The 26,199-nt window shown below is 39.1% G+C and overlaps 1 protein-coding gene across 2 annotated transcripts; it reads right to left on the bottom strand.

Annotated features, from left to right (window-relative positions):
- Positions 1–22: 22 nt before the first annotated feature.
- taf2 (TAF2 RNA polymerase II, TATA box binding protein (TBP)-associated factor) lies at positions 23–24,865 on the bottom strand. Of its 2 annotated transcripts, none has more exons than XM_044033323.1 (27): positions 24,429–24,865; positions 23,624–23,678; positions 22,804–22,964; positions 22,465–22,583; positions 22,212–22,353; positions 21,627–21,858; positions 21,156–21,340; positions 20,886–20,999; positions 17,562–17,661; positions 17,122–17,207; positions 16,895–17,030; positions 16,647–16,801; positions 15,791–15,905; positions 15,439–15,548; positions 15,187–15,252; positions 14,926–15,052; positions 14,125–14,250; positions 11,468–11,608; positions 11,121–11,231; positions 10,770–10,963; positions 10,226–10,365; positions 10,029–10,098; positions 8,589–8,698; positions 5,304–5,533; positions 4,908–5,081; positions 4,644–4,746; positions 23–2,910 (listed from the first exon to the last, which is right to left on the bottom strand). In XM_044033323.1, the coding sequence occupies exons 1-27, from the start codon at positions 24,476–24,478 to the stop codon at positions 2,618–2,620; spliced, it is 3,645 nt and encodes a 1,214-aa protein (XP_043889258.1). In that variant the 5' UTR covers positions 24,479–24,865; the 3' UTR covers positions 23–2,617. The 2 variants fall into 2 exon arrangements, with proteins under 2 accessions (XP_043889258.1, XP_043889259.1); XM_044033324.1 differs by having other exon boundaries at positions 4,914–5,081.
- Positions 24,866–26,199: the final 1,334 nt, after the last annotated feature.

Genomic DNA, 26,199 nt, shown 5'->3' with positions numbered 1-26,199 from the left:
TAGGATCCATTGTGCCCCTGTGTGGGGCACAATGGATCCTATCCAGACAGACAGACATTTTAACAAAAGACTTCAGAGTGCAGTGATTAGGGCATTCATTCTTTTTTATCTGAACTACTTAGTTGTTTTCTGACCAACTAAGAAGAAAACTCAAAAGGAATTATCTTTTTGCACTTTGTTGAAACTGCAGGATACTCATGCATTACAGCAACAGCACCATCCTTCAGGAACAGCACCGCTCCTTCCGCTTCGGCTCCGGAAGTTCCACGCCTAACTGTGTCTCCAGTGGCGCCTCAAGGGAATAAGGTGGACAAAAAGTATTTAAAACAAAACATCCTTCCTATTACAACTCTATGCCCGTGTGTAGCAACGACACTGGACACCAATGCTGAGATCAGCAAATCCACAGCAAAGGCAAACAAGAGAATGAAAACAAATATATATATATATATACATATAAAAAAGGGATAATTTTATTAAACTTGTTTTAAAAACAAATTACAATGTAGGAAAATATGAAGTCTGGTTTTGCTAAGTGAAGCCTCAATCGGTTATTTCTGTCATTTCCACTTTGCATCGACTGTAACCAACATTGTCTCAAGGCTTTCAGTCTATAATCAATAACGTGGACCTAATGGGATGAAATGCTGACTGGGATTTACCAAAACTATGGGTTTTGTCTTATTTAGGGAACACATGTTGAAAGTGGAAGGCAGATTGTATCAAAAAAACAAACATGTTTAACCACATGAATAACAGTTTCAACATCATCTGATTGTTGAAAACTGAAGTATGCACATTTTCCATCGTTCCAAAAACCGCCTAATCAGCCCCAGGTAACAGAGCCAGAGTAAACCTGGCGCGACTGCCTTTGTGGAGGTGGACTTGATCTAATCTAAACATTTGCGGATACAAAAGCATTTTTTATCAATAATGACAGGAAATAAAAAAGTATTTAAAAATAAAACAAACTAGTATTACTTGATTTTAATTGTACAGTCCAGTAAAAAAAAAAAAAAATATATAGTAAAAATCCTGATTAAGGTTCATCATCTGTGAGGAGATGGGGAAATGTCCAGCCCAGGCAGGACGGACGGTTAAATCCACACTCACTAACTATCTGGTTTCCCCTCAGAAGCCACGCACTGAAAGCCGGGGTTGATTTGTGGGGATGAGGCGCACCAGAGTGGTGTCTGTGCAGCGGGGGAGCGGCGGCGAGTGTGAGGTGAAGAAGACTTCATTTATTTATTTATCCAACTCTTGGATGGAAAAGGGGTGTGTGTGTGTGTGTGGTTTGCATGCCCAAGACGGTTTGGAGGCAGCGTTAAAAGTCCAAAGAAAGTGTGTGTGTGTGTGTGTGTGTGTGTGTGTGTGTGTGTGTGTGTGTGAGCGAGAGTGTGGCCTGACACTGAGGCAAAATCCACACCACTTTGTTTTCTTTGTTAAGTAGCATTTTTAAAAGGGCCAGTGTGTAAAATTTAGAGCTCAGCTGATGGTGAGACCCCTGCACTCTCCTCTTCCTTCCAGTCAGGGTAATACGGTGACCTTTGTATATAAGAAAAGATGTCACACGTGCTTCAAAAAGCACAAAATGGCCGCCTGCGTAAGGCAAGGCCCTTGCCTTAAGAACACAAAGGTTGTGGTTGTGGTCCACAAACCCTGACATAGGATTGTAAGATGGCTGCCACTCGCAACAATAGCAAAATCACTGAATTCTCAACTGGAACTCTGAATTCCGACATAAATGGAACACTCCATTACCCTTTTCTCTATTTTAAAGCGATTATACACTTGAACGAATGTACTTATGGGTCATATTTTCAATTTCTTTCAATAAACCCCTCCTAAATCTCACACACTGGACCTTAAAAAAAAGAGAAAAATCTGCCACAAGATAATGAGGCATGTTTTTGTACTCCGCAATATAGTAGTGAGTAACAGCAGAGATTTCTGATATCGAGGTGTGACGTGTCAACGGGTCTTTTGGAGACAAGCAGGAGAGGACGCGTGTAACTGCATCATCATCATTCAAAAAGGTTTTTCCCTCCTTACTGACAAAAAGGGGGCCTGTAAACATGGGAATCAATTTAGGAGATTGCCCAAAAAAAAGTTTAGTATTTTTTTTATCCACACAAGGCCGGCGTTTTGAGAATCCTAAAACATTATTTTGTAGTTTTGTAAAAATGATGTCAGGTCATAGCTTTACGCAGCTCACAAGCTTTATGCGTCTTCATTTTTGGTGTTTGTCCATGGCAGTATTGCAGCGCCACGCACAGGGCTGACATAAACTGCAGTGATTAGTCATTTCGTTTATGAAGAGGTTTCTTCAAATGATGACGTGTACGGGAAACATTTTAAGATCATTCCTCAGAGTGCTACAAGTAGGCACAGCTGCAGCAGTTGTGATGGGTTTTTTTTTTCAAACGTAGCATTGTGAGTGTTCATGATGAGACTTCTTCCTGATATTTCACATACACAAATGTATCTGCTGAGGAATTCAGACTTTCCATTTTCCAATAACATCTGAACGCATTCAGTTCCCATTTTGTGTCACTGTCCTCACAGGGATCCAGGCTTCTGACTCCAAACTGGCTGTTATCCAGTTAACCGCGAGCGCTCAGTCGGACATGGACGGCGAGCGCAGGGACCTGCCGCTGGCCGGGCTGTTGCTGTACGTGTGCAAGTTGTCCCGCTCCTTTTCCTTGTCCTTGCTTTCGTGCTTGTGCTTGTGCTTGTGTTTGTGCTTGTGCTTTTTCTTCTTCTTCTTGTGCTCGTGGTGGTGGTGGTGATGGTGGTGGCCGTGCTCACCGCCGTGCTTCGAGGACGACGAGGTGGGCTCTTTTGTGAACGTAGGCACTGGCGTGGCGGGCATGGAGAGTATGGACTGTTCCACGGACAGTGGCTCTTTACCTGAAAAGAAGAAGAGTATTAGTGTTTTGTTTTTTGTTTTTTTAAATACTTAAAGCTGAAATACACAATATTTGGTTTTAAACTTGTCATTATGATGTTATTTGGCAGCTCTGAAGTGTCTTTTCGTGTTCTCTTTAACACTTTCTGGTTATTCTAGATTATTCTATTTTAAGGTTTGCATTTGTACTTTTATGCCGTTTATTTATTTATTATTTGCCCCTTTTTTATAGCTTATGTTATCCTATTCTAGGACCCTTTTGCTGCTGAACCAAGTTAATTTCTCCAATGTGGCACCAATAAAGTCTAAAGTCCTATATGCCTTGCTTTCACAATGTTATTCTCTTTGTTACCAGAACAAGGTTTTTCTGGAAAAATAATGACTCGTTTTCCAGTACAAAGGAACTGTGTGACCCATTCCTGGACCAAAACAGGAACAGTGTTTACCTCAGTGACGGAAATGGCAGGTGGAGCGGCCAAATTGAAGTTTTCAGACACTGATTTTGGAAAACGTCTGAAAATAGAATCCAGGACATTTTCCAAAAGTAGAACACTCACCCACTCACTCACTCACTCAATCACTGTGAGTTATCCGGAACTTGGACATTACCTGGAATTCTGACTTGGGAGCTGGCAGCAAAGTTCCACAAAACATCCGGAGTGACTTTTGAATACATTTGGTCACTTACTTAATAAATGTCCAGACTTCTTACAGCAGCTAAAGGTCGCTCAGTTTTGTGAATGAAACTTGGAAGGACACACACTGACAGAGAAAGCCTCCAAAGGTTGAGGCTTCAAAAACAACATCTGGCCTAACACTGGCCGACACATTAATACTACCATATATTTAAGTCAAGATCATTTGTTCAAATTGGAAATGTAACGCTTGTTTTGTGTCTTTGACAGTGGCCAGGCTGCACACTTAAAGGACCAGTGTGTAAGATTTAGGTAAAATTATATCTGTTTGACACAAATGGACCATAAAATAATAATACTGACGGTGTTTTTAGTGTGCAATCAAGTATGAACGGTTGTTTTTTATTCACATCAGGACCGTGTCTTCTATAGGGAGGAGATTCAGTACAACACTGTGAAAACTTCTATTTACCTCTACAGTGTACATACTTCTTTCTTCTCCTCCCTTATCTCCAAAGTGATGCTGGAAACTTTCTCTGGAGCCTGTGTTGTGGCATAATAAGCAGCCCAGCTGTGAAAAACACCCTCTGTTGTGGGGATGCACATTTGCATTAGAGGTGTTTTTCACAGCTGGGCTGCTTATTACAGCACAACACAGGCACTGAGGAAAAGACCCTTCATCTTTAGCCTGCTCTTGCTACTGCTGCGTTTTTACAACCATGGCCAAATATTAATAACACCTGGAGCTGCTCGCGATAGCATATGTTGCCTCTTTTATGAGACCCTGGTCTGTCAGGGCAGTGGGAGGTTATTGGAGAAGTGGCATTTTGTGTGTGTACTAGTATTTGTACTTGTGGACCTATTTTGGCATAAACACTGACCTTGTGAGGCCCAAAACCCGGTACTTATGAGGCAGAACCTAATTTCTGAGGAAATGGTTAAGTTTATGGCTAAGATTTATATTGTGGTTAGGTTAAGGTTCGGAATAATACTTTGGTTAGGCTGTCCAAATTAATGGTTATCAATGTAAGAGTTCTTAAAAGGACAGCTGTGCGAACCTGTGTATGTGTGTGTGTGTGTGTGTGTGTAAATGTGTTTACCTGGTGTAGACGGTCTCTCTAACAAGTTGAGATGCTGGTGAATGAAGGCCTGACTATCATGAACAGTCTCCATGTCAATATCTTCCTCTTCCATGGTGTTAAACTTCAACAGAGCATAACAATACATTAATACCTTTGTAAAATAAAGACACACATAATAACCGCGGAATAATATTCTCAAAAACACCCACAAACTAAAGATTTTAAAAGAACAGGGAATTAGTCAACACAGCTACACACAGCTTTAGATATCAAAGAGGTCACCTTTACCCTGATCTTGTAGCGCCCTGGTCCTCTGTTCTCCTCCTCCTGTTGCTGCAGTATCTGTCCTGGTTCAGGAGGGGAGCCCAGCGGAGTCTCAGCCCTCCTCTTCAAACCCTGAGGTGGCTGACCCACACCACACACCCCCAATGAAACAGGGTCTGGCTCTTCATCCACCTGTCACACACACACACACACACACACACACACAAAGACAAATCAATGAGGGGGTGTATGAAACGCTAATTTATCTCAATAGTAAGACAGAGAAGTGAAAGGAAGAAAGACAAATATATATATATACTGTATATATATATATACACACACATATATACATATATATATACATATATACACACACACACATATATATAAAAATAAAAAAAGACCACCACTTACGGCTGTGTAGCTCATGCCGACACCATGGATACCTATACTGGCAGCAGTGTCCATACCAGCACTGATTCCGGACTCAGGCTTGATGGTTGGGTTAAGCACAGCCTTCTTCTCCTTCAGGTTAAGCACAAGGCCCAGTTCTGGCAGTGGCAGGCACGATGGACGGGTCAGACCAAACAAGGTGTAGTAGAGGTTTACTGCATCGCAGCGGAGCCGCCAATCGTGTGACGTGCCTGAGAAGTAGAAAAAAAACAACAACACATTAAGTTGTGATCTGGGGTTTGCATCACTTTTAGTGATGTGTTGTTCTCTATCCATTCGTGGCAGCTCTTCTAGATGGCAAAACACACAAATTGGTTAATATGTCAACTGTAAAATTGAAACAACAGTGCAAAAATACAAAAACATAAAGATTGCATCAACTGGAGAGAAACTACCATTTGTGGAGGCAGTAAAAATTAAAAGAAATTGACAAAAAGTAGAGGAAATAGAGTGAGGAACAAGCATGGAAAATAAATAGAGCATTGGAAGGAAACTCATTTCCAGATTCAACAACAATCCTGTGCTGATGTCTGCACCACATGTCCTTTAATGAGCATTTTATTTAAAATTCCCACAGAGACAATGAGTAAATGCAAGATAATTAGCTCTCAGTGGCACGAGTGCTACCAAAAGCATCATTATACGGGTTATTTGAGCAGCAGTGTGGATAATTGGACTGAATTGAACACCATATATCGCTGAAACTAAAGGCCAGGCGCCTAACATGGGGGGTGGACTGTGGCTTTGGCAGAAAATTGATATAATTTACCCTAACGGCAACATAAAGAACTTTGAGTTTGTGTTCTCACAGCGCTGACCTTCAGCCAGTGAAACATCATCCGGCGAGAGTGTGGGGTGTAACACGTGGGAGGCCTGTGGGTTATTAGGGGGAGAAGAATAAAACCAACACATTTTCATAACAGTACTCAAGGTCCCCACATTCTGGTCACTGCGTATTTAAACTGGCAGCAGAGTGAGTCGGGCTGTCCCACAGCAAGCCACGCAGTCTGACCGACAAACAAAAGTTCACCGTGGAAGTAATGACCGGCCGTGTTTTTCTGTTCGTCAATAAATTAAATAACATGTTGCAAGACAGAGGGAGCCCACCAGTCTTTAGGAGTATGGCACAGAGAATGTATACTGTACTTTTGTTTGGGTTTGTAGGTTTTTGTGTATTTAAATTGGCCCGGCAAGCGAGCTGAGAGACACGCAAGACCCCCCTGGAAAAGGAAGAAAAAAAACAATGAAACCTGAATACACAGGGTGCTTTTCATGAAAGCGCCCACTCAGCCAATGAACGAAAATATGCGAAGACATTGATAATCCATAATCAAAATGATGACCCACCACAATAGTTGTGGAGCATATTTTGTCAAGAATCACGCTACAATACTGTACCTTTTCACAGCAAAATGAATGGGTGGGAGAGTAAGCACTTATTTGTAAGAGGAACAAGAAATAAGATTAATCTATGCAGCTAATCTGAACTCCATTAAGAACAGACATATATGGAATGGCAAACGAGAAATATTTGCATTCAAAATACTATTTCTGTAACAACAAACGATTAATTCCGTATTAGATTCCATATAATTATTGCAATATAATCTCTTTTAATAGCAATATGACAAAGTGACCAACCCACAGATGTTCAGTTGAACTGCTTAACTTTTCACTTGTTTTAAAATGTACTGTAATTAAAACATTTTTTGATGTGCTATTTTTGTGGTTAAAGGTCTTGTTTTTAGTGTAATCAGTGCCGTTTTGTCGTCTGTAATTGGTCTGTAACCTCAGAGATTGAAAGGACAAAGGAAAGGAAAGAACTTGGGCCGTGTATTGGCAGGGTGTAATATTGCATTTTTCTTTTATATGCATAAACAATACACAGATTTCCTTGTCCCAGAAAGTCTGATGCTTATTAGCATCGGAGGAGGCAAAACTACTGTCAGAAAACCACCATCAAGAATATTTCACACATATCTATGTAACGTTTCAAAGAGTCAATACTAAGGTGAGCTTCTAACAGTTACTTTCATGATCAATCAATCAGTTACTTGTTTGGCCCATAAAATGTCAGAAAATGTTGATTGGCGTTTCCCAAAACCCCAAAATGAGGATGTTTTCAATTGTCTTGTTCCATTCAAACAACTCAAAGGCATACAGTTTTACTGATTTCTTTGTTATATCAAGGAAAAGAAAACACAAAATATTCACATTTACGAAGCTGAATAATTACTGTTTCAGTTACTAAAGAAACACTCAACCCAATTAATCAATTCTCAAAATAGCTGACATTGGCTTTAGTAATCGAATAATAATCAATCCTTGCAGCCCGTATCCATGCAAAATCATGCCATGAAATATGTTATTTTAATAAATCAATATGTTTTTTACAGAGCAGGAGAAGAGATTCACCAGTCAAGCTCCACTGGTGGGCTCTCCGAGCTGACCATGGAAGGCAGCTCGAGTTCCGACAAAACACCACTTTGCTTCATCTCGATATGGTGATATCATTAGACTCTAATAAGCAAGTGGTCATATTGGAACTAACTGTTAACAAAGATGTGTTTATGCAGCACCAGAAGGAACGTTATTGACCCCATGTGACTGGTTTAGCCGTCTGACAGAAGTTGGTGAGTCAAACGTATACAAAAAGAAATTAAGGCTGTGTGTTTTTTAGGGCTGCAACTGACGATTATTTTCTTAATTCATTAGTTTGGTCCATAAAACGCCATAAAGTGTTTCCCAAAACCTGAGCGAAGAAACTAGGAAATCTCAAGGTCTAAGGATGAAAAATCAAGGAGTTTGTTTTAATTATCAATAAAATCCACAATCTGGTTTTAAATGACTTCCCTGTCACAGAAAGGAATTAAAGCATTGTGTTATGGGTCATTTTCCCCACGTTTGTTGAAAAGTAACTTAGAGCCCAGGCAGTAAGTGGCATAAAGGCCCAAATACTTTTTCTTCTCCCTCTTCTTCTTCTTCTTCTTCTCCACAATATTATGGTAAAGGATGAAGCGAGCCTGACAAGCTTTCTGTTCACAAACCCAAATCCACCTCCCGAGGTGGTCCAAGTACAATTCGAGTACGTTGAAGCATTCACACATGCTTAGGGTCATGAATCCGTGCTCAAATTATCAAAACTTACATTGGGCCTTTAGATTACTACAGCTCTGGGTTTTTTTGTTTTGATTAAGGTTTAAGTTCAGGGCAGGGTTAGCATTGAGAGAGAGAGTGAGATTTTACCTGAGTTCATGAGCTTCCACAGTTGGTCAACCAGTGCTTCATTACACAGCCCAGAGTCTGATGTTTTTGTGAAAGGCGGATTCTTACTCAGCAAGCCCAGGATACTGTGTCTGATTAAAGGGCAAAAAAAAAGATCAGGCAAGAAAAACAACATTTATGCAATATAATCTCTTTAAAAGCAATATAACAAATATTTAATATGTAACAATATTCCAGTGTATTGCACAAACACACTTTGATAGATATTTTAACTTTTCTTTTTTAATGTTTTACCTCAAATATGAGATAGGGTTCTCTGTTTAAACAACAGTTTTGTTGTTTTTCTGTTGATAAAACATTCACTCAGTAGCCAAAACCAACATTAATCATTTAGTATTTATCATGATAATTATTGACATTAATTGAGTGGAAATGCTAATGTTTTCCCAGCATATGTATGCTACACTAGAGGCAACAATCCCTGCTTTAACTTGTAATATTTGCTTTGTGCCTACAAACAAATGAATGTCCATCATGAACATCAATAATCACCACTGAACCTCATGTGAGTCAGAATATGAGTTATTTGGCTTTTTTACATTTGTTTTCATTTATTTTATAATCTGCAGTGCAGTATCTTTCTGCAATAACTGGTGAAAGCATGTGTACGTGAAATATTTTAATGTCTCAGTGCTGAGTGACTGAGTTCATAAACCGAGGTTGGAAAGACACATTAACTGAGCTCCAACCATAATAATAACCATAACCAGATCACTGAAGAAAAACCTTCAGTTGCAGCCTCTCATTCAAGCCGGTTATTGAACGCCGTTGTCGTCATTGAAATAACAAACGTCAGCAGTCCATCATTTCAGCTGCCATTAATTAAGCTAAGCTGCTCTGGGTTTGTGTGTCTCCTCAGTGTTGTCATTATTTGGTAAAAAAAAAAAAACACAAAAACAAATCTTTAGCGATGCTGTACAACCAGTGTTTCTTCAACACTAAAAAGGCTGAGAGACCTTTTCTCTCTGTCACCACCACACTGAACTGACAGTCATCTCATTATTGATCCAAGTATCTGTAGAATATGCTCCAGTATTTGGATCAAGAGGCTCATAAAAACAAAGTTTAATAATGAGGGCTATGCTTTATCTCTCTGTACAGTTTTATACTGTGATAATAGTGGCAACATGTTTAGCCCATTTGAAGCTGTATTCAATTATATTAGGTTTTTAACTCATTACTGAAAATAATTCTGAGAAAACAGCCAAAATTCTGAGACTGAAGTCAATTCTGAGATAAAAGTCAGAATTAATCTTTTATCCTTTACTTTTTAAATTTTTTTATTTCCATACATGTGGCCTTAATCCTCTTCCGTACGTACGCAATGTATAGAATAAATGTGTGTTTCTAACAGAGTGTAGATTTGCGCTAGCTACATGCATGTGCTAAGTGTTAGCTGACCTGACATAATGAGACGGGTCTTCCTGGACCATCATGAGCAGCCACTGCAGCTCTGTTGCACTTCTCTCCACTGTTGGACAAAAGAATAAAGATAAAATAACATCAAGCACGGAGGACAAAGAAAACACAATCTGCCTCAGTAGAAGAACCTGGAAAAAACAAAAAATACAGCATCTATCACTCCACATGAGCCATACCTCTTGTGTAGTCCACCAGCGCTTCCAGAGCAGCAACGCGAACGTCTACAAAGTGTCCGTACTCGGCGTAGGACTTGAACAGTGATGGGTCACTGGGAATATGACCGTTCTTCTGGAGGTGACGAATAGCTTTCAGGCAACTATGTAGATATTCAGAAAAAAAGACAAATCAATGCTCGATGGGTATTTTCCTAGATCAATATAATACAGAGAGAAGGTCTGCTTGACACAGACCATATCTAAATTAGGGCTGAAACAACTACTTTATGAACTACTGAATTAATCGTAACTATTTTGATAATCAATTAATCAAGTTTGAGTGCTTTTTAAAGAATCAGAACAAGTGTTCAGCTCTCTATCATAAAGAAATCATTAAAACTGAATAATGCTTGTTTGTGCGTTAACATTTCTAGGTTTGATCAACATTTTTCAACATTTTCTGACGTATTATGGACTAAACAAGTACTTGATTAATCGGGAAAATAATTGCCGGATTAATCGATTATGAAAATAATTAGAAAACAGTGCACAGTTTGTTTTGTACCTAACAGTGATGGTGTTCCTGAAGCTTGGCAGCAGTTTCTCCATGTTGAGATATCGGGTGATCTCCTCTAAGATGAGACGGACGTCAGCATTTAAATTGTCCACTGTGCGCACCTCGTTGTTGATGCTGATGGCCGGGGTCAGGGAGTTGGTCAGCGCTTCGATCAGATCCGCACGATAATAGTTATCTGAAAACTAAAGGTGGAGAAGAAGGAGAAGAGAACAGAAGGAAGAGACAAAGAATGAGAGGAGAACTTAAAAATTCATCTTTGTTTCACGATGGAGTCAAACAGTTATTGCTGGCATCTGTAAAATGTGCCTTAAGATTAAAAAACAACATGTGAAATTTTACTTTGTTTTTTCTGTTGTCATTATACTTGATGAGGTCAAGTATAAAGTTGAGGACATCTTTGGGACAGAGGTTCTGGACATCTCTGAGTAACGCCATGGCAACCGGCATCGTCTGACAGAGAAAGCAAGCATGAAACAACATTAATGCAACTGTCCATCTACTACAATATACTATAGAGCAGAATGTTCAAGATGCAGCAATAGCGATAAAAGGTTCAAAGCTACACCCACACTATTATGTTTTCATTTTAAAATTAAAACCAAATAGTGTGGGTGTAGTCTTGAAACCTTTATCATAACAAGTGTATGTTCAGCTGTACGTCTATGAGTGAATTCTGTTTGCTGTACCTTTTGTAGAAAGTAGCTCTGGAAGTTGATGAAGTTGTTCGTCTTGACAATGTTGGGGCAGCTCTTACAGCAGAACATTCGGGTAAACAGTGACTTCATGGCTGGTGGGCCCTGCCACGTGCTCACCATCGAATTTGCTATCTGCAAATTGATTGTATGACACAGTTTGAACAGTCAATTCACCTTGATCAATTACATTAACTAGTATGTATGTATTTGTATCACACATACAGTATCTGGAAAATGTTGCCACATGTAATCCAAGCAACTGGGTTGCTCAGTCTGCCTATAACTGATTTTTAACCTTTTCTGTTCACCTTATACTCGTGGTTCATGTACCACCAGAGGAAGCTTACGTCCCACTGGTGGTACACGAACCACGAGTATAAGGAAAATCATATAATTGCTGTATACCAGGGTATGTGATCAGAGTGGAGCTGAGGAATTTTGATCAGAGTGCGTAGAAAACAAATAATAATACATCTAATTAAATATTAATAATTATAGTCACCGTATCTCTCTCTCCATCTTAACCTAATGTCACCATACCAGTGTCTGAAGCGTATGTGAGGAAGAGGAGCATGATGAGAGAGCATATTATCTTATTGGGAATAAACCTACCTCCTGTAAAAAGTCTGTAGCTGGCTTTGCTCGACCTATTTACGCCACTATATTTTAATGTTAGTGATAATTGTGTCACTTTGAGGGCTCAATATTTTCTCAGGTGGCCTTAAACCATTACTAGATGTTGGTGTGTCTGGTAAACATACATACAAATATAGGTATAAATGTACCAAAGTACAGGAACCAATGTACCAACAGGAATATTACAGTTGGTAAACACCATTTCATTAACAGTTAAAAAAATGTATCGGTTTCCATTTTACTCATATTTTGCAGTGACAAAAAAAAAGAAGCATATGTTTGGACAAATATTATTGCAATAAGGTTGTTTTGAGACTTCTGCTAATCATAGAAGATGAATAAAAGTTAAAGCAGTTATTTGTGAAATGATGAATGGGACAAAAATGAGAATTGCTATGATAATAAGTGAACTACAACCTCAAAGGCAAATGTGAGCACACACATAAACAGATCAAGGGGTTTCCACAGGTATGAAGACCAGTGGCTCCAGTGGTCTTTGAGTTCTAACAGGATATTTGGGAATTTATGTTAATGTGGTAATAAAGGGGCTAAGGGTCACCAGCACAGGATGTTTTCATTTGGCTAGATAAATAAAGGATGGAATGAACACCCGAATGTTCCTGTAAGCGTGCATGCATTTTTTTTGCACATCACGTCCATGCATTTGTCTGTTTTCGTGTGTTTTCTTGTCGGAATTTCAGCCCCGGACTGTTTCTTATTACCAACCACATTTTCCCTAACAAAAACATGCAAGTAAATGTCATTCCAGCCAATCACGATGCAGCCAAATTCATCTTTGAGTTAAAGTCAGTCATATTGCACTTTGTGGTTATTGTGGGTATGTAAGTCTGTGAGTGCATGTATTTATGTGCATGTTAAGAGCGTGTGGGTGACTGTGTGTGTAGCAGCAGTAGTAGTAGTAGTCGTTTATACCAAAGGCCAATGAAAGAAGTGAAGTGCTGCAATTTCAGCCTCCACTCAGTTTATCATGTTGGGAAAATATTGGTTCAGGTGGAACTTGAATGGCAGAAATCCAGTGGGGTTAAAGTTGGAACAGACCAAATCCAGAGAATGGAGTATTTCCTGCAGCCACAGAATAGGATTATTCAGTCAACTCCACTAGTGGGTGGCCCTGCAATCTGGGAAGTTATACGTCGATATCATAGTGTAGCCTTTTCACAATACAGTTTGCACTTAATATTTTGTGGAAAAAATTTGGACAAACTAAAATCAGAGTTGACTTACACTAGTTTGAGTGTTATGTTGTATAATGACGGTGTGTTTCTCTTTATATCTTTTTTACTACGAGTCATTCTTCTACTTAACCACCATTTTCTTCCATCTCCCCTATCTTTTACACAGTATAAACTGTGTTCACTAAATTTCAGATTATATCACACGCATTTAAAGCAGATATTGAAATGTTTGAGCCTGAATTTACACCTAAGATATGAGCAATAGGCAATAACCAACACTATTGGTGCGTGATCCACTAACAGCAAAATTGGTGGTTTGAAACTGGGGACTGCAATTGATTATTAATTGATTAAAAAGTTAATTGTTAAACTATTTTGATCATCCATTAATTAGTTTGAGTGTTTTTTAAAGAATTAAAACAAGTGTTTCTGATTTTTCAGCTTCTTAAATGTGAATATTTTCAGGTTTCTTTGCTCCATATAACAAAAACATTTTCACAGGATTTATTAACTTCGCTGCTCTCCAGCATCTTGGGATAAAATACTTTCATGGTGTGTGATACTTGTTTTTGTTTGTTTTCATGATTATCATATTAAAAATTGTAATTCTTGGTCATGTATCTCTTGCAAAAAGAGGTTTTAATCTCAATGAGACTTTACCTGGTTAAGTAAAAGGACACGAGCCAGCATTTGGATACAATATTTCACTCATATTTCTGTGTAACTAAGTGAGTGAATGGCCCAATCGTTTGAAGTGTAGTTGCAGCATTAAAGTTTGTACAGCTACGTCACACTGACACACACATGTACACTTACCCTGGATAAACAGAAGCAGGCCTGCATGCGGACTTTGTAGAAACACTGTTCTTGCTCCAGGATGTCAGTCAAAGCCAGTCTGGAGGCTGGCGTTGGAAACTTTTCCAGTGCTGAGATGGACTCCTCCTAATGGAGAAGTAACATTTTTTCAGCTTTCATTGATCGAAGAATCAGACTAACACATAATTGGGCCTATAATGGAACCAGCTTTTTGAACCCATTCCTGCACATGACAAACAAAGTAATAAAACAGATGTAGGGTTGTCACAGTATCACACGATATTTTGACTATAAAATTGAATGGATTCATTTTCGACCATGGAGGCAGAGAATAAAGCACGAGAGAGACACAACCGAGCAAAAATGAGAAAAACTGTACCCTTGTTACATGCAGCATTAAAGTGGAAAGTCTGAGGTTACGCAGACACCAGTACACCAGTGCTGCCATCAGATAGTAGAACACCAGGGTTTCATTAACTGGTGGGAAGATTTAAACTTTACTGGACTGAATGAAACTGAATAAACGTATGACCACACACTTAAGTTTCTTTTGTTTTTGTCCCCTGTTAAAGGGGTTTATAAAGGTAGATATTTCCTTTCCCAAAGCTCTAAGGACAGAGTATGTTACAGTGTGGAAAATGTAAAGCTCATTGAGGTAAACTGATACGTGGATTTGGGCTAGACAAATAATATTGATGTAATATAGAGTGTATGTAGACAAAGGCCAGTTAGTTGAGTCCATTTTAATTATGTAAAAACCATAAGCCACTGTAGAAAACGGCGCTCTTTCCAACAGCCCACCTGTGCAACGACATCCCTCTCATAGCGCAGTTGATACTGCCACATGAAATCAGCCTGCTCAAACTCCACCTTCCTCAGAATGGACATGTCCGGGTCGATCCGGATCCAGAGCAGGGGAGAGTCAGCACTGCAGAGGAAAACAGAAAACAAAAGAAAGACTTTGGTTCCTGTAACAAGGTTTTCATACATACCAGTAATGAATCAAGTGGATAAAACGAATACATCTTAACCCTCTATCACAACCAACAAATGTTGTCTTACTCCATGGCAGACAAGTCCATGTCAACCTCCTCTCCATTCATCAGAGGGATCTTCTTTTTCTTGTTTCTGGGGATAGAAAACAAGATAAGCAAGAAAATTAGATGATCAGTAAGTTGGACATAGTTTGGCTGTTATTCTATTTTACATGTAAGCAGGGGTGGATTTTATCAGGTCAGCCTTCTGTTAAGTGGCTAAAATTTGTTTTTTATTTTTTCCCCACTTGCAGCCATGTTGAGAGAATCAACTACTTGCCGTCTGCTCTTGGAATGGCAGGGAATGTCGTGTTTGAGGCTGTTTTCCTCTATCTGCAGTGTGTGGTTAAAGGACCCGTCCAGCTCCTGCACAGTCACCTTGATAGGACCCTGCAATGAAATATTCCCATTTCTGTTAAACATTCGCTACAATTTAACAAAAAACAAAAATGATATCCCATGCTGTGAGGCAATATAGTGGGTCAGCCTAAATAAAATATACATTCTACAGGTCTTTTAGCACCTTTCAGACTTGAATTCGGGCACATTGCTGGCGTTACACACCTTCTAAGTCCTGGATTTTGCTCTGAACATAAACAGCCTCATTCCACATACTGCATCATAAGGCTCACCACATATTTCTGAGTTCCAGATGATGTATAGTCCTGACGGATCTCCAGCTCCAGCACGTTCCTCTTCCTGTTGAAGGCAAAACTTCCAAAGAACTTCACCACCGCACTCTGGTCTCTGGATAGCCAACGTTAAGGCATAAGCAGACAGCCAAGAGCAATACCAGCAGAGAGAGAGTTACAGGTACAGGTGGTGCAGAGATGCTTAATTTACAATAGTACAATACAAAAGTCTCTTTTATCTAAAGAAGCTTAATTCCAATGTCTAAAGTGTCTTTAAAAGATTGTTAAACATTTTCCTTGATGTTTTTAGTTGTAAAATATTACATTTTGATTAATGTCTTGTCAAATCAGTAAGAATCATTGATAATAGTAGCAGATTTGTCATTATTCATCAAACATTTAGGTGCTTTCTATATTATTATCACCACACACCGTGTTTATTTTATTTCAATGAGCACATTGACCCTGTAAGTGTGTGTATATAAGAATTAATTGTAGAGTTTCTCAACAATTCACAATTCCTTTTACCTCTATTTTATTACATTTCAGCTACATAAATGTGAATATATTACGTCTTCTTTGCTTGTCTGACAATTTAAACTTCAGGATTCTGTAATTGTTCACCATTTTCAGACTCTTTATGGACTGCACAACTCATAATAAATAAAACCTTCAGTAAAACTTTGAGTTTAAACCTAAGGTCCTGGTCAGGGAGGTGACTGTTAATTTCCCCGAGGGAACCTCCCAAAGGGATCAATAAAGTCGTCTGTCTGTCTGTCTGTCTGTGACTGAGGACTCGGTCACACCAACAGCTTGTTTTCAAACTGTGAACCTTTCCAGAAAAAAAAAAGGATACACCCATTGCTTGATGACCGGGCCAATGTCTTTGCCAGACACATTGGAGATGGATTTGAGGAAAGCGTGAGTAGACACGAGCATCTGACTCCACATGTGACTCTGATATTTCTGCGATGACGCTGTACTGGCCAAACTCAAGAGCTTGTTGAAAACCTAAAAGAGGGCAAAACAGCAAGAAAAGAAGTGAAGACATTTACTCAAATCACTTTTAACATGGACAAATGATAACTTGTGGCTGTGACTAACCTGCAACATGAACTCCATGCTGATCCTGTTCTCGATCAACCTCATCACCAGGTGGGCCTTGCACTGGAACATCTTGTAGTACTCCCAGGACAACGTGTGTGGGTGCTTGACTGAGAAGTGAAGATGGGGGGTTGGACTGAGAAGAGAAAAAAAAAAGCTCACTGTAATTAAATGAAATTTTAAAAAATGAAGTTAAATCAATAAAACGAGACACAGCAGTGAATTACTTGTCTTTTTCTTTGACTCCACTGAAGATTGGGTGCAGGAGAACGCCTCCCATCTTCAGCTCATAGTCCACAATCGTATCCAGCTCCTGCGTAACAACAGAAGAACATTAGAAGAACTCAAACTGATTAATTGATTATCAAAGTAGGTGATGATTCATTTAGTAGTACCAGAGGATAGCAATCATTATTATTATTATTAGATTCAGAGAAAGTAAGCAGGCACACTGTATTGCCAAGTAAGAGGACAATATCTTATTGAAAAAAACCCTAGTGGATTCAACACTTGATTACAGTGTCGTTACTTGTGAGTTAATGTGCAGAGCTTAAAATGTCAGTTGAAAAACAAAGCTCTTTCACCTGACTGCAGCAGTCAAGCTGCTCGTATCAGCTCTGACTAAAGAAGTAAACTGTGGATAAACATCTAAAGATAAAGGCTTTACCTCTTTTATCCAGTGCCGATACTCATTGACGCCAAAGGTTTTCTTCAGGTAGAGGCCATAGATGTAACCCGAGATCCCCTTCAACACCCACTCATCAGCCCTACAGAAGCAACAACACCCATCACTGCAATGAAAGCTCACAAAAACACAACATATTACAAAATTCTGAGGACAACTGACTTTCCAGAAATGATCCAGAATGATCAGTAGCAAATAAACTGCAACTCAGATTCATAATCATTAGATTCATCCTTGTGAAGGCTCTGTTTAACATGAGATTTATGGCAACCTGGAAATGTGAATCTAACCAAGCAACTTCCATGATAAATGACACTGAAACAGAGCTCCACACTCAAACCCCTTTATGAGCTATAGTAAATTTTTGCCCATATTGTCCAGGGGCTCTTTCAAAGTGGAAAACCTCGATGAAGGCAGCGAAGGCCACACTGGAGTTGCCTCATCAGTGTGTCATGATTTTTGACCTCAAGATTGCTTGGAAGAAACTTGACAACGTAATCACAACCTCCGTAAATTTACCAACCTGGATTTAAAAGCTTGTAATAAGAAGAAAAAAGAAAATAAGGAGATGGAGCACGCTGATTCAACACTGGTGGTTTGATGCTGAACGGACTCCATTCTGGTTTATTTAATGATTTTATATGTGTCTCGTCATCATTGTCAATACAAGCATACTATTTTAAAAAATATGATACACTCTTGGGTCTCAACAGGGTTCTCAAACTGTGGTACGTGTGGTGGTACTTGGAGGAAATTATACTGTACGGTATAATATAATGTAGAATAAATTAAATAATAACAATTAGAGTCACCTTTTCTCTCGCTCCATCTTAATCTAATTTCACTATACCAGTGTGTGAGGAAGAGAAGGATGATAAGAAAGTAAATTATCTTATTGGGAATAATTCTAACTCCTGTGAAAAGTCTGCCACTCTTAGACCAATAGTATATACTATACTATAATACTATTTACACCACTGTATTTTAACGTTGGTCATGCCGTTACTTCAAGAGCTCACTATTTTCTCAGGTGGTACTTGGTATGAAAAGTTTGAGAACCACTGACGTAGGGATATTGATTGTGTTATCCTTATGTTACTATGAGGACCGTAAACTCTGCAGCGCTCAATTTCCTTTCCGTCTTGATCTCCATTTCACAGAAACGTTTCAAGGTTTGGACAGATGCAAATTGCAACACATATGACAGGATGCACACTTCAGAAGCTGTAAGTCTTTCTTTACACAAGCGGAGCTTCAAGAAGCAAACTTGTTATTTTTACCGTTAGGCGCATGAAACACACCAAGGTGTCAACTTCACAATTCAAACACAAACCTCCTTTCAGTTTCATGCATTTGTCAAGAGAGCGGCTACTCTTTTAAATGTCTGACAGTCTACCGAGCACTGCCTGGTTTCAATTACCGCCAACAGTTAACCCCCTCGCTGATTAATTGCTAGCAGGCTTCGCCACGCTTTGCTAAAATCAAAGAGATGTGACCAGCCTTCCTGAGGTCTTTTCTTACACACCAGCCAGCTCAGCTCAACAACAAAAGCAAACCAAGGACCCACATCTGATGTGTGTTTAGAGGTCAGAGAGGATAACGGAGGAGAGCGTCAGAATGTGAAGATGTTTATGTTTCTCAATCAACAAATCAAATTATTTTTCAACAGTACTAGAGGCAATGCAATGTGAGAGAGAGTGAAAGCATCTCTTTAAGTAATATTTCCCATGCAATTCTCCCAGAAATAAAGATGCAATACAGTCCTTGCATTTAAATTGTACAGGCTTTAAAAACTCCTCTATCTGCCAGGAGACTTTGATCAATGACACTTAAGGGAGACTTTTTTTTTTTAACTGAGGTTACAAACAAACATTAATCGTTTGATGGATTAGCATTAAAAATAACATCAATTGACATTTCAGTCCACTAGATGGTGCCAAGTGCTCACTCTTACTTGAGCTGTAGCGAGTACATTGCAATTACATTCGCAAATACTCAGTATATCGCAATATCGTGATAGTATATTGCGAATTAAATCACATGACGTCATCATACAGTGGTATCTCTGGTGATTCCCGCCCCTATGTATGTGCAGTGAAGCATTTTACAGCATTATTTAGGGTTTAATTTTTTTCTCAAAAACTCAACAATTTTTCAAAATGATCCTGCCTACTGCAGTTTAAACACGAGCGTGTCCCACTGAGTTATTCCATCAGTCTCTCACACACCAACCGCACTGGCCGAGTATCCAGGCAGTAACACAGCGATCCATCACACAGTGCTGGCCCATCTTGTGACCTAGGACTGACAGAGCAGCAGAGCTCTGCAGTAAATCTCTCATCACCAGCATTATAATAAAAGGTCTGAGGCTAAGTGATACCACACTTCTCAAAAAGACCCTGAATACAATGACGAGTAAGGCCGGCGCTCTGAAAATGCGAGTACGCTTCCAAACAGTAATGACAGCACTTTTCCATTACATACATATCTGGCCTTTGAGTCTCACAGTGGTCTGTGCACGGCTGAACTCATATCACCTCTTCGTGTGATACTCAAAGACAGAGACCGCTTCAAACGAGTCAGTGTACCTGTTCTGTGTTACTACATTCAAAGGAAGTCTGCTGTCATGGAGAGTGAAATGGATGTGATGGATTACACAAACGGTGTTGCACTGATTCACGCACACACTCTCCCACACAAGCCAGGATTGCCACACCATGGTTGACACCAAATTCAATGACTTTTCAATGACTTTCAAGGACCAATTCCCAAAAATTCAAGGACCGAATGTTGACACAGCTTAAGATAGGAGGGAAACTTGTAAGAGCCACAGCAGACTCTGCATCTGGACAAGTGATTGTCCTTGGGATCTTGGTCAAAGCCAGTCTTTGTAATTTTCTTTGGTGAGCCAGAGATGTTGGAATTGGCATTTCCCAGCCATTACATAATTTGTTCTCTCTCTTGCTAGATGTGACTCACTCATTGTTCTGCATGGCATCTCAGTCTGACACAGGAACCTTCATAACCAACCTGAAGGCTCTAACTGCTGCTTATTAGTCTACCCTCTTGATAATGAACCCATAAATTAACAGACAAATGTAACATGCAGCTTTCTGTGGTCACAAAATATGAATACAACAGTACCTGACCACACCTCATTTTCCAAAAAAAAATACATTTGCAATTTAAACAGCGTTGGTGCTGGAGGGAAAAAAAAACTCTGTCAATCTGAAACTAGCAAAGAAACCTGTGTATCAGACACATGTGATGACTCCACTCATCCTAAAAGTTTGCTTCACTACTTACCATGTCATCCTGGAGATGAAACAGCCAAAGAACTGCTGAGCCAAGGCCTGAGCCAAACAGCGACGAGTCTGTGGTGTCTGGTCTATGATCATAGCACTGTGAAGCAGGTTGGTGCTGAAAGACAAAGGCGACAGTTGAAGTTTGACTACAGTTCAACTATAATTTCTATAGCTGATTAAGTGTATGAGGCCAGAAAAGTACCAAACTAATCATGACTGAAAAGGAAAGAATAGCAGGGAAAACACTGCTTTTACACATTTTCATGATTACCTAAAGATGCTCATAGAAGCATAGGAGGATACTTCTACATAGGCTTCGTCTACAAACACAGTCTTGAAGCAGGAGTAAGGGTAGCGGCATGTCAGGATCTCTTCATAGAACTCAAAAATCTCATGCAGGTAAGACATTGTGTGTTTGAGCAGCGGTAAGAGCTGGGGCAGACAGAAGTGGGTCACCTGAAAGGGAACAAGAGCAGAAAACATTACTTATATATTATATATTTTTGTTAGTATGTATGCCATCTGTATAGTGCACCAAAATGACATGTATGCAATATGTGGAGTACCAGAAGGCTTTTAGTCAATACTGCCACCTTCTGTTTATGAACATTTAGTAGTCATTACATGCAAAGATTACAACAAATATTACCAGGTTACAACAGATTTGCAGCCAGTAAAAAATCAGATGTGCCATGATTTACACCCCTGGTTTTTTTGTATTGTAAAGTGACTAGAAACCCACCTCATGCATGTAGGGGTCCACAAGGATTTCAAAGGGACCCACAGACAGTGAGATGTTAGGGGCTGCAGTGGGAATGGGGAGGACATAGTGGAAAGTCTTCTTCCTCATGTCATGAGTATAGATGGTCTCCACGAGATCACCACAGGACACTGCCACCATGGAAGCATCGACGGTGAACTCAAGCTTCCACGTACAGAGCTCGGAGTAAGAATCCACGCAGGGGAACCAGAATCTGGAAGAGAAGTTAAACTTAATAGAAGCTTCACACATAAAAAATGGAATGATTACAGCTTTATATAACTGTATATCCAGCTGTATGTCTGAGTATCCTCACATATACTTAGTTTGTATGTTACTTTTCCTGTATTTATGTGTGTAACATTTGGGAGTAAGCACTACGCCCTAATGTAGACAGAAAAATATTTTAAACAGTATCAAACAAATTCTGACCATTTATCCGGGTCCTAATATTAATTTTTTTTGGAAGTCAATAATACAAATGAACAGTTCAAATCTTCCATTGTCCATGTATTTGAAATCTTCTACAATAAAGGGGTGCAATTACATAAGCACATTTCCTGTTACCTGGTGGAGTTCTGGTATCCAAAGGAAAACACATGAGCTCCTCTCTCTGCCATGCTGCCCTCCACATCAGGAACAACAAAGTGGAGACCCCCTTTCGGCTGGTCCAGGGAAAATTCTATGTAAACCTTTAGAACTTTTAAATCTGGAGAGGAAAAACACATGAACATTAGCACATAGTTATGGTTAAAATGTAGACTTTTGTAATAACGAAAAGACTACACTGGCCTTTACACTTTATTAATTTGCCTCTTACCATCCCCTTGTTTCCAAAGTTCAGAAGGAACTTTGATGATCAGCTCTCCATGTCCTGCATCAGGGTCCACAGCACTCACTGCTGCTGCATAGGCACTAGAGAAATAGTTGAGGTTCCTCCTATAAATAGACACATAAACCATTTACACAAAATAATCTGGGCATACATTTAAAAGAAGACACGCATCAGAAGCGATATATTTCCAGCATTTGATGATAAATAATAATATTTCTCTTTTCTCCCCCTAACCCCATCAGAACTGGATGTACAGTATAACCAGGTTTCCAAACATCCCGTTCAGCAAATAATAGATAAGAACAGCACAACTGATGTACTCACTGTTTCGACTCATTGTGGCAAACCTCCAGTGTGGGGTCATTGTAAATGAATGGGGCTTCGAGTTCATTGACTCGAACCCTGTAAATGCGACACTGTTTGCTGTTAAGCTTGATCCTGTTCAGGTTCACCACTGTGGGGAAAATGGTCAGCTCAACAAAGCCCTGAAAAAAAAGACAGAAAAACACAAAGAAGTTGGTAAAAATCGTAATCATTAGTTGACATGATGTTTCAGTACGATATGTCACAATGTCACTTTTTCATGTCCTACACAAAATCAGTCCAATACAGCTCCAACTACAACGTTAACTGCAATGTTATAGGTTAACACCTAGACTAGCCAGCATTAGATTATCAACATTACACTCTGCTGTTTTCCCACATCTGCATAAACATCACACATGATTTTACATTTTCTTTGTCCAAGATCTGACCAAGTAAAAGCAAAAATGTCAGTGTCTAAATCACAACAACCAAAAGGTGTGACTTCCATGCATGAGTTTGTGCTATTATTTTAAATGCTAGACTGTATTTAAATGCAGTTCACATTATGAATAGTAGTTCCATGTCCTCATACGTTTAACAAAAGTATTCAAGGCTGGAAAATATAACAGGTCTAAGTCTGTTACGTGGTATTAACATTATATCTAACAAATATAAATTATTAATTATAAAACTAACTTTACTGTTCCCAAGGTACCACAGTTATATAAGCTTATAGGACATCAAATTACCACCACCACTGATGTGTGTAACTAAACTGTGCTATAAACGTTTTGGAATCTGTTGCACAACTGTACAGTATATTTTATGCTGTACTTACAATGACAGACTTCCTCTGGAAGTTGACGTTGTTGATGCACACCACCTGGTGGGTCGTAAAGGTAGACAAAAAAAAATTCAATATATGAAGTAAAACCTCAAAAACACTGACACATATATATACTTTGTTTGGGAGAGGACTATACTATAAAATATGAATACGAAAATATGTCTTTAAGTAAAACTGTGATTACAATTCTAATAATGTGTTACATTCTTGTTAGTAGCAAGTGCATTATTGCCAACCCTGTTATAAACTATAATCTCCCTCATTCAAACAGCATCTTCTGTAGTGAAATTAACAGAGTATTGTTCACACTCCTGTTGCAGCAGATGTAGAAAAAATACAAATTCCTCGTAGCAAACTAAACAAACGTAAGCCAGCATAGACGTCAAGGAGGTAACAATCTATTTAGCCTAATGTCAACGACAACAGTCACAACGGCAGACATGTTTGCGACATATACTGTAATACATTTTACATTACATTACATTTTAAAGCCAATATCTGCCTATACGGATATTGTGCATCCCTAGTAAATACATACAGTATTACAGTATATTTCTAATTTCCCTTTAAGCACCACCAGAGGAAGTTTGCGTAGCACTCACTGGTGGTACACGTACCACAGTTTGATAACCCTGGGCAGAGACAGCATGATGTGATAGCAAAGGTTACTGTATGTTTGCTAACAACACGTTAGCTAGGTTAGCGTACATTTAGCATAACAAAGCGTGTCTGCAAACAGTGTAGATGCATTATAACCTAGCTATGAACAGTGATAGTGATAAGAAGAGGGACTTATAATTTGAAAGGGCGCGGGCTCTCGAATCCTTTATCCTTCTTCCTGTTCATCTTCGTTCCTGGTTATGTATTCACAGTCAGTTAGAACATGCTGTACCGCTGCTGCAGGTCTGTTCGCTCTTCACAGCCGAGCTGTTGCTGCTGCTAACTTCCCATGCAGGAGAGCTTTAACGTGTCCTGTCAAGTACCGTGAAACACGTTACGTGTAAAAGAAAGGATGGCTTCTCTTTGACGGCTGTTGCAGCGGCACGTTGTTTCGTCACAGACGCCGTGCGGCGTTTTCACTGCACCCACTGTGGACGTGACAGGACACGCGATTTGTTCGCGATTAGCAGCCGGTGTCGCGGAGAAGACAACGCGTCCACGTCCACGGGTTGACTTAATGCAGCAGTTAACGCGTATCAAAACATTGCGCTCTGTATGGGTTCCGCCATTTTGTTTTCTATTAACCTCTGACCTCCCGCGTAAAAAAGACAACAAAAAAGTCACTGATATATTTAAATATACACAGGGAATTCACTAAATTCCGTAGCGCACCCATTACAAGCAACACACAATAGTTTACATGTTAAAGTAGAATAATATAATTTATTAATATCTCCAAAAATTGAAAATACGTTTTGGCTACGTCAGAGGGGGCGGGTACTAGCTGAACGGACTTCCGCGCGTGTACGTTCCACGGGAGCGCGCACAGGAACAGCATGAATCAAGTGTCCTAGAAATAGAATAAAATCTGGAATATACTGGAATCTGCAAATGTGTATTAAAAATTGACATTTAAATCTATGGGTTTTTTTTAAAAAAAACGTTATTGCATAAACTATTGATTTGATTTGAAAGTTGAACATGTAAAAGGCAAAAGAAACCGACACATAAAGGCATAATAATAACAACATATATCGTATATAATTAATCATAACATGAATTAATTCATATATGATTATACATATACAATATATCATGTTCAATATCATGTTCAATCCTATTGTATTGCATCATATGAACACATACCAAAATATTTCAATTCTTATTCTTTACATTTATAGAAAAACAAAAGGACCAACACAGAATACATACAGTAGGGGCTTGAAGAAGGATTGAACATGATATATTGTATATGCATATTGTACTTATTGCACATGGGATGAGTGACCTGTTATAGTTTCATAGTTTAATATTCACATGAATCATTTTATAGGCCTCTGTCACTTTGTGTTTGAACATTGTACAGTATAATATCACATGAACAACCCCTTCCATGTGCCACAGCAGGAAGGAAACATTTAGGATTAGAGAATGCAATAACCTCATCTAAGGCCCCCAAGATATTAAGAACATCTCGTTTAGAGAGTTAGAGAGAAGAGCTAGAGTTACAAACTGATCTAGTACATGGAAGGAAAAGTGTATGTTGTTTTCTCAGCCTCTTGAGTCTAAGATCTCTCTCTACAAAGTGGTGTCCTGTCCAAGGTTTTATCTTTGTTTTTCTTTTTTTGTGTATCACGTTATTTTTCTCTTGTTGTTTTCTCCCTTTGTACCATAAATGGAGTTGTCATTTTTCCATAAAGTACAAGGTCATTACACTGTGCAACTGGATTATAAAACATAAGGACATGGACATGATGGATTTGGAATGATATATTTGAATTGATGTAAGCCTTAATGGAAAATGAAAAATGAGCGTGTTGAAGGCTCAGACTCACACTGGGACACTCAGAAAAAACTCAGGAAGTTTTGACCGTGTACAATTTATCCAATTAACATCAAGAGGTAAT

Source organism: Solea senegalensis, linkage group LG9 (genome assembly GCF_019176455.1).
Source record: "Solea senegalensis isolate Sse05_10M linkage group LG9, IFAPA_SoseM_1, whole genome shotgun sequence".
In the NCBI taxonomy this organism is placed as follows: domain Eukaryota; kingdom Metazoa; phylum Chordata; class Actinopteri; order Pleuronectiformes; family Soleidae; genus Solea; species Solea senegalensis.
The sequence above is the reverse complement of the archived record's forward strand: the minus strand, read 5'-3'. Positions and strand labels throughout refer to the sequence as shown.

Excerpts from the sequence above, each read along its gene's own strand:
- taf2 (XM_044033323.1), bottom strand. The coding sequence starts at position 24,478 with ATGAACAGGAAGAAGGATAAAGGATTCGAGAGCCCGCGCCCTTTCAAA. Across the intron at positions 10,099-10,225 it reads GCTGGTGGACTACACAAGAG|TGGAGAGAAGTGCAACAGAG; the intron begins GTATGGCTCATG and ends TTTGTCCAACAG. Across the intron at positions 5,082-5,303 it reads TCGGCATGAGCTACACAGCC|GTGGATGAAGAGCCAGACCC; the intron begins GTAAGTGGTGGT and ends TGTGTGTGACAG.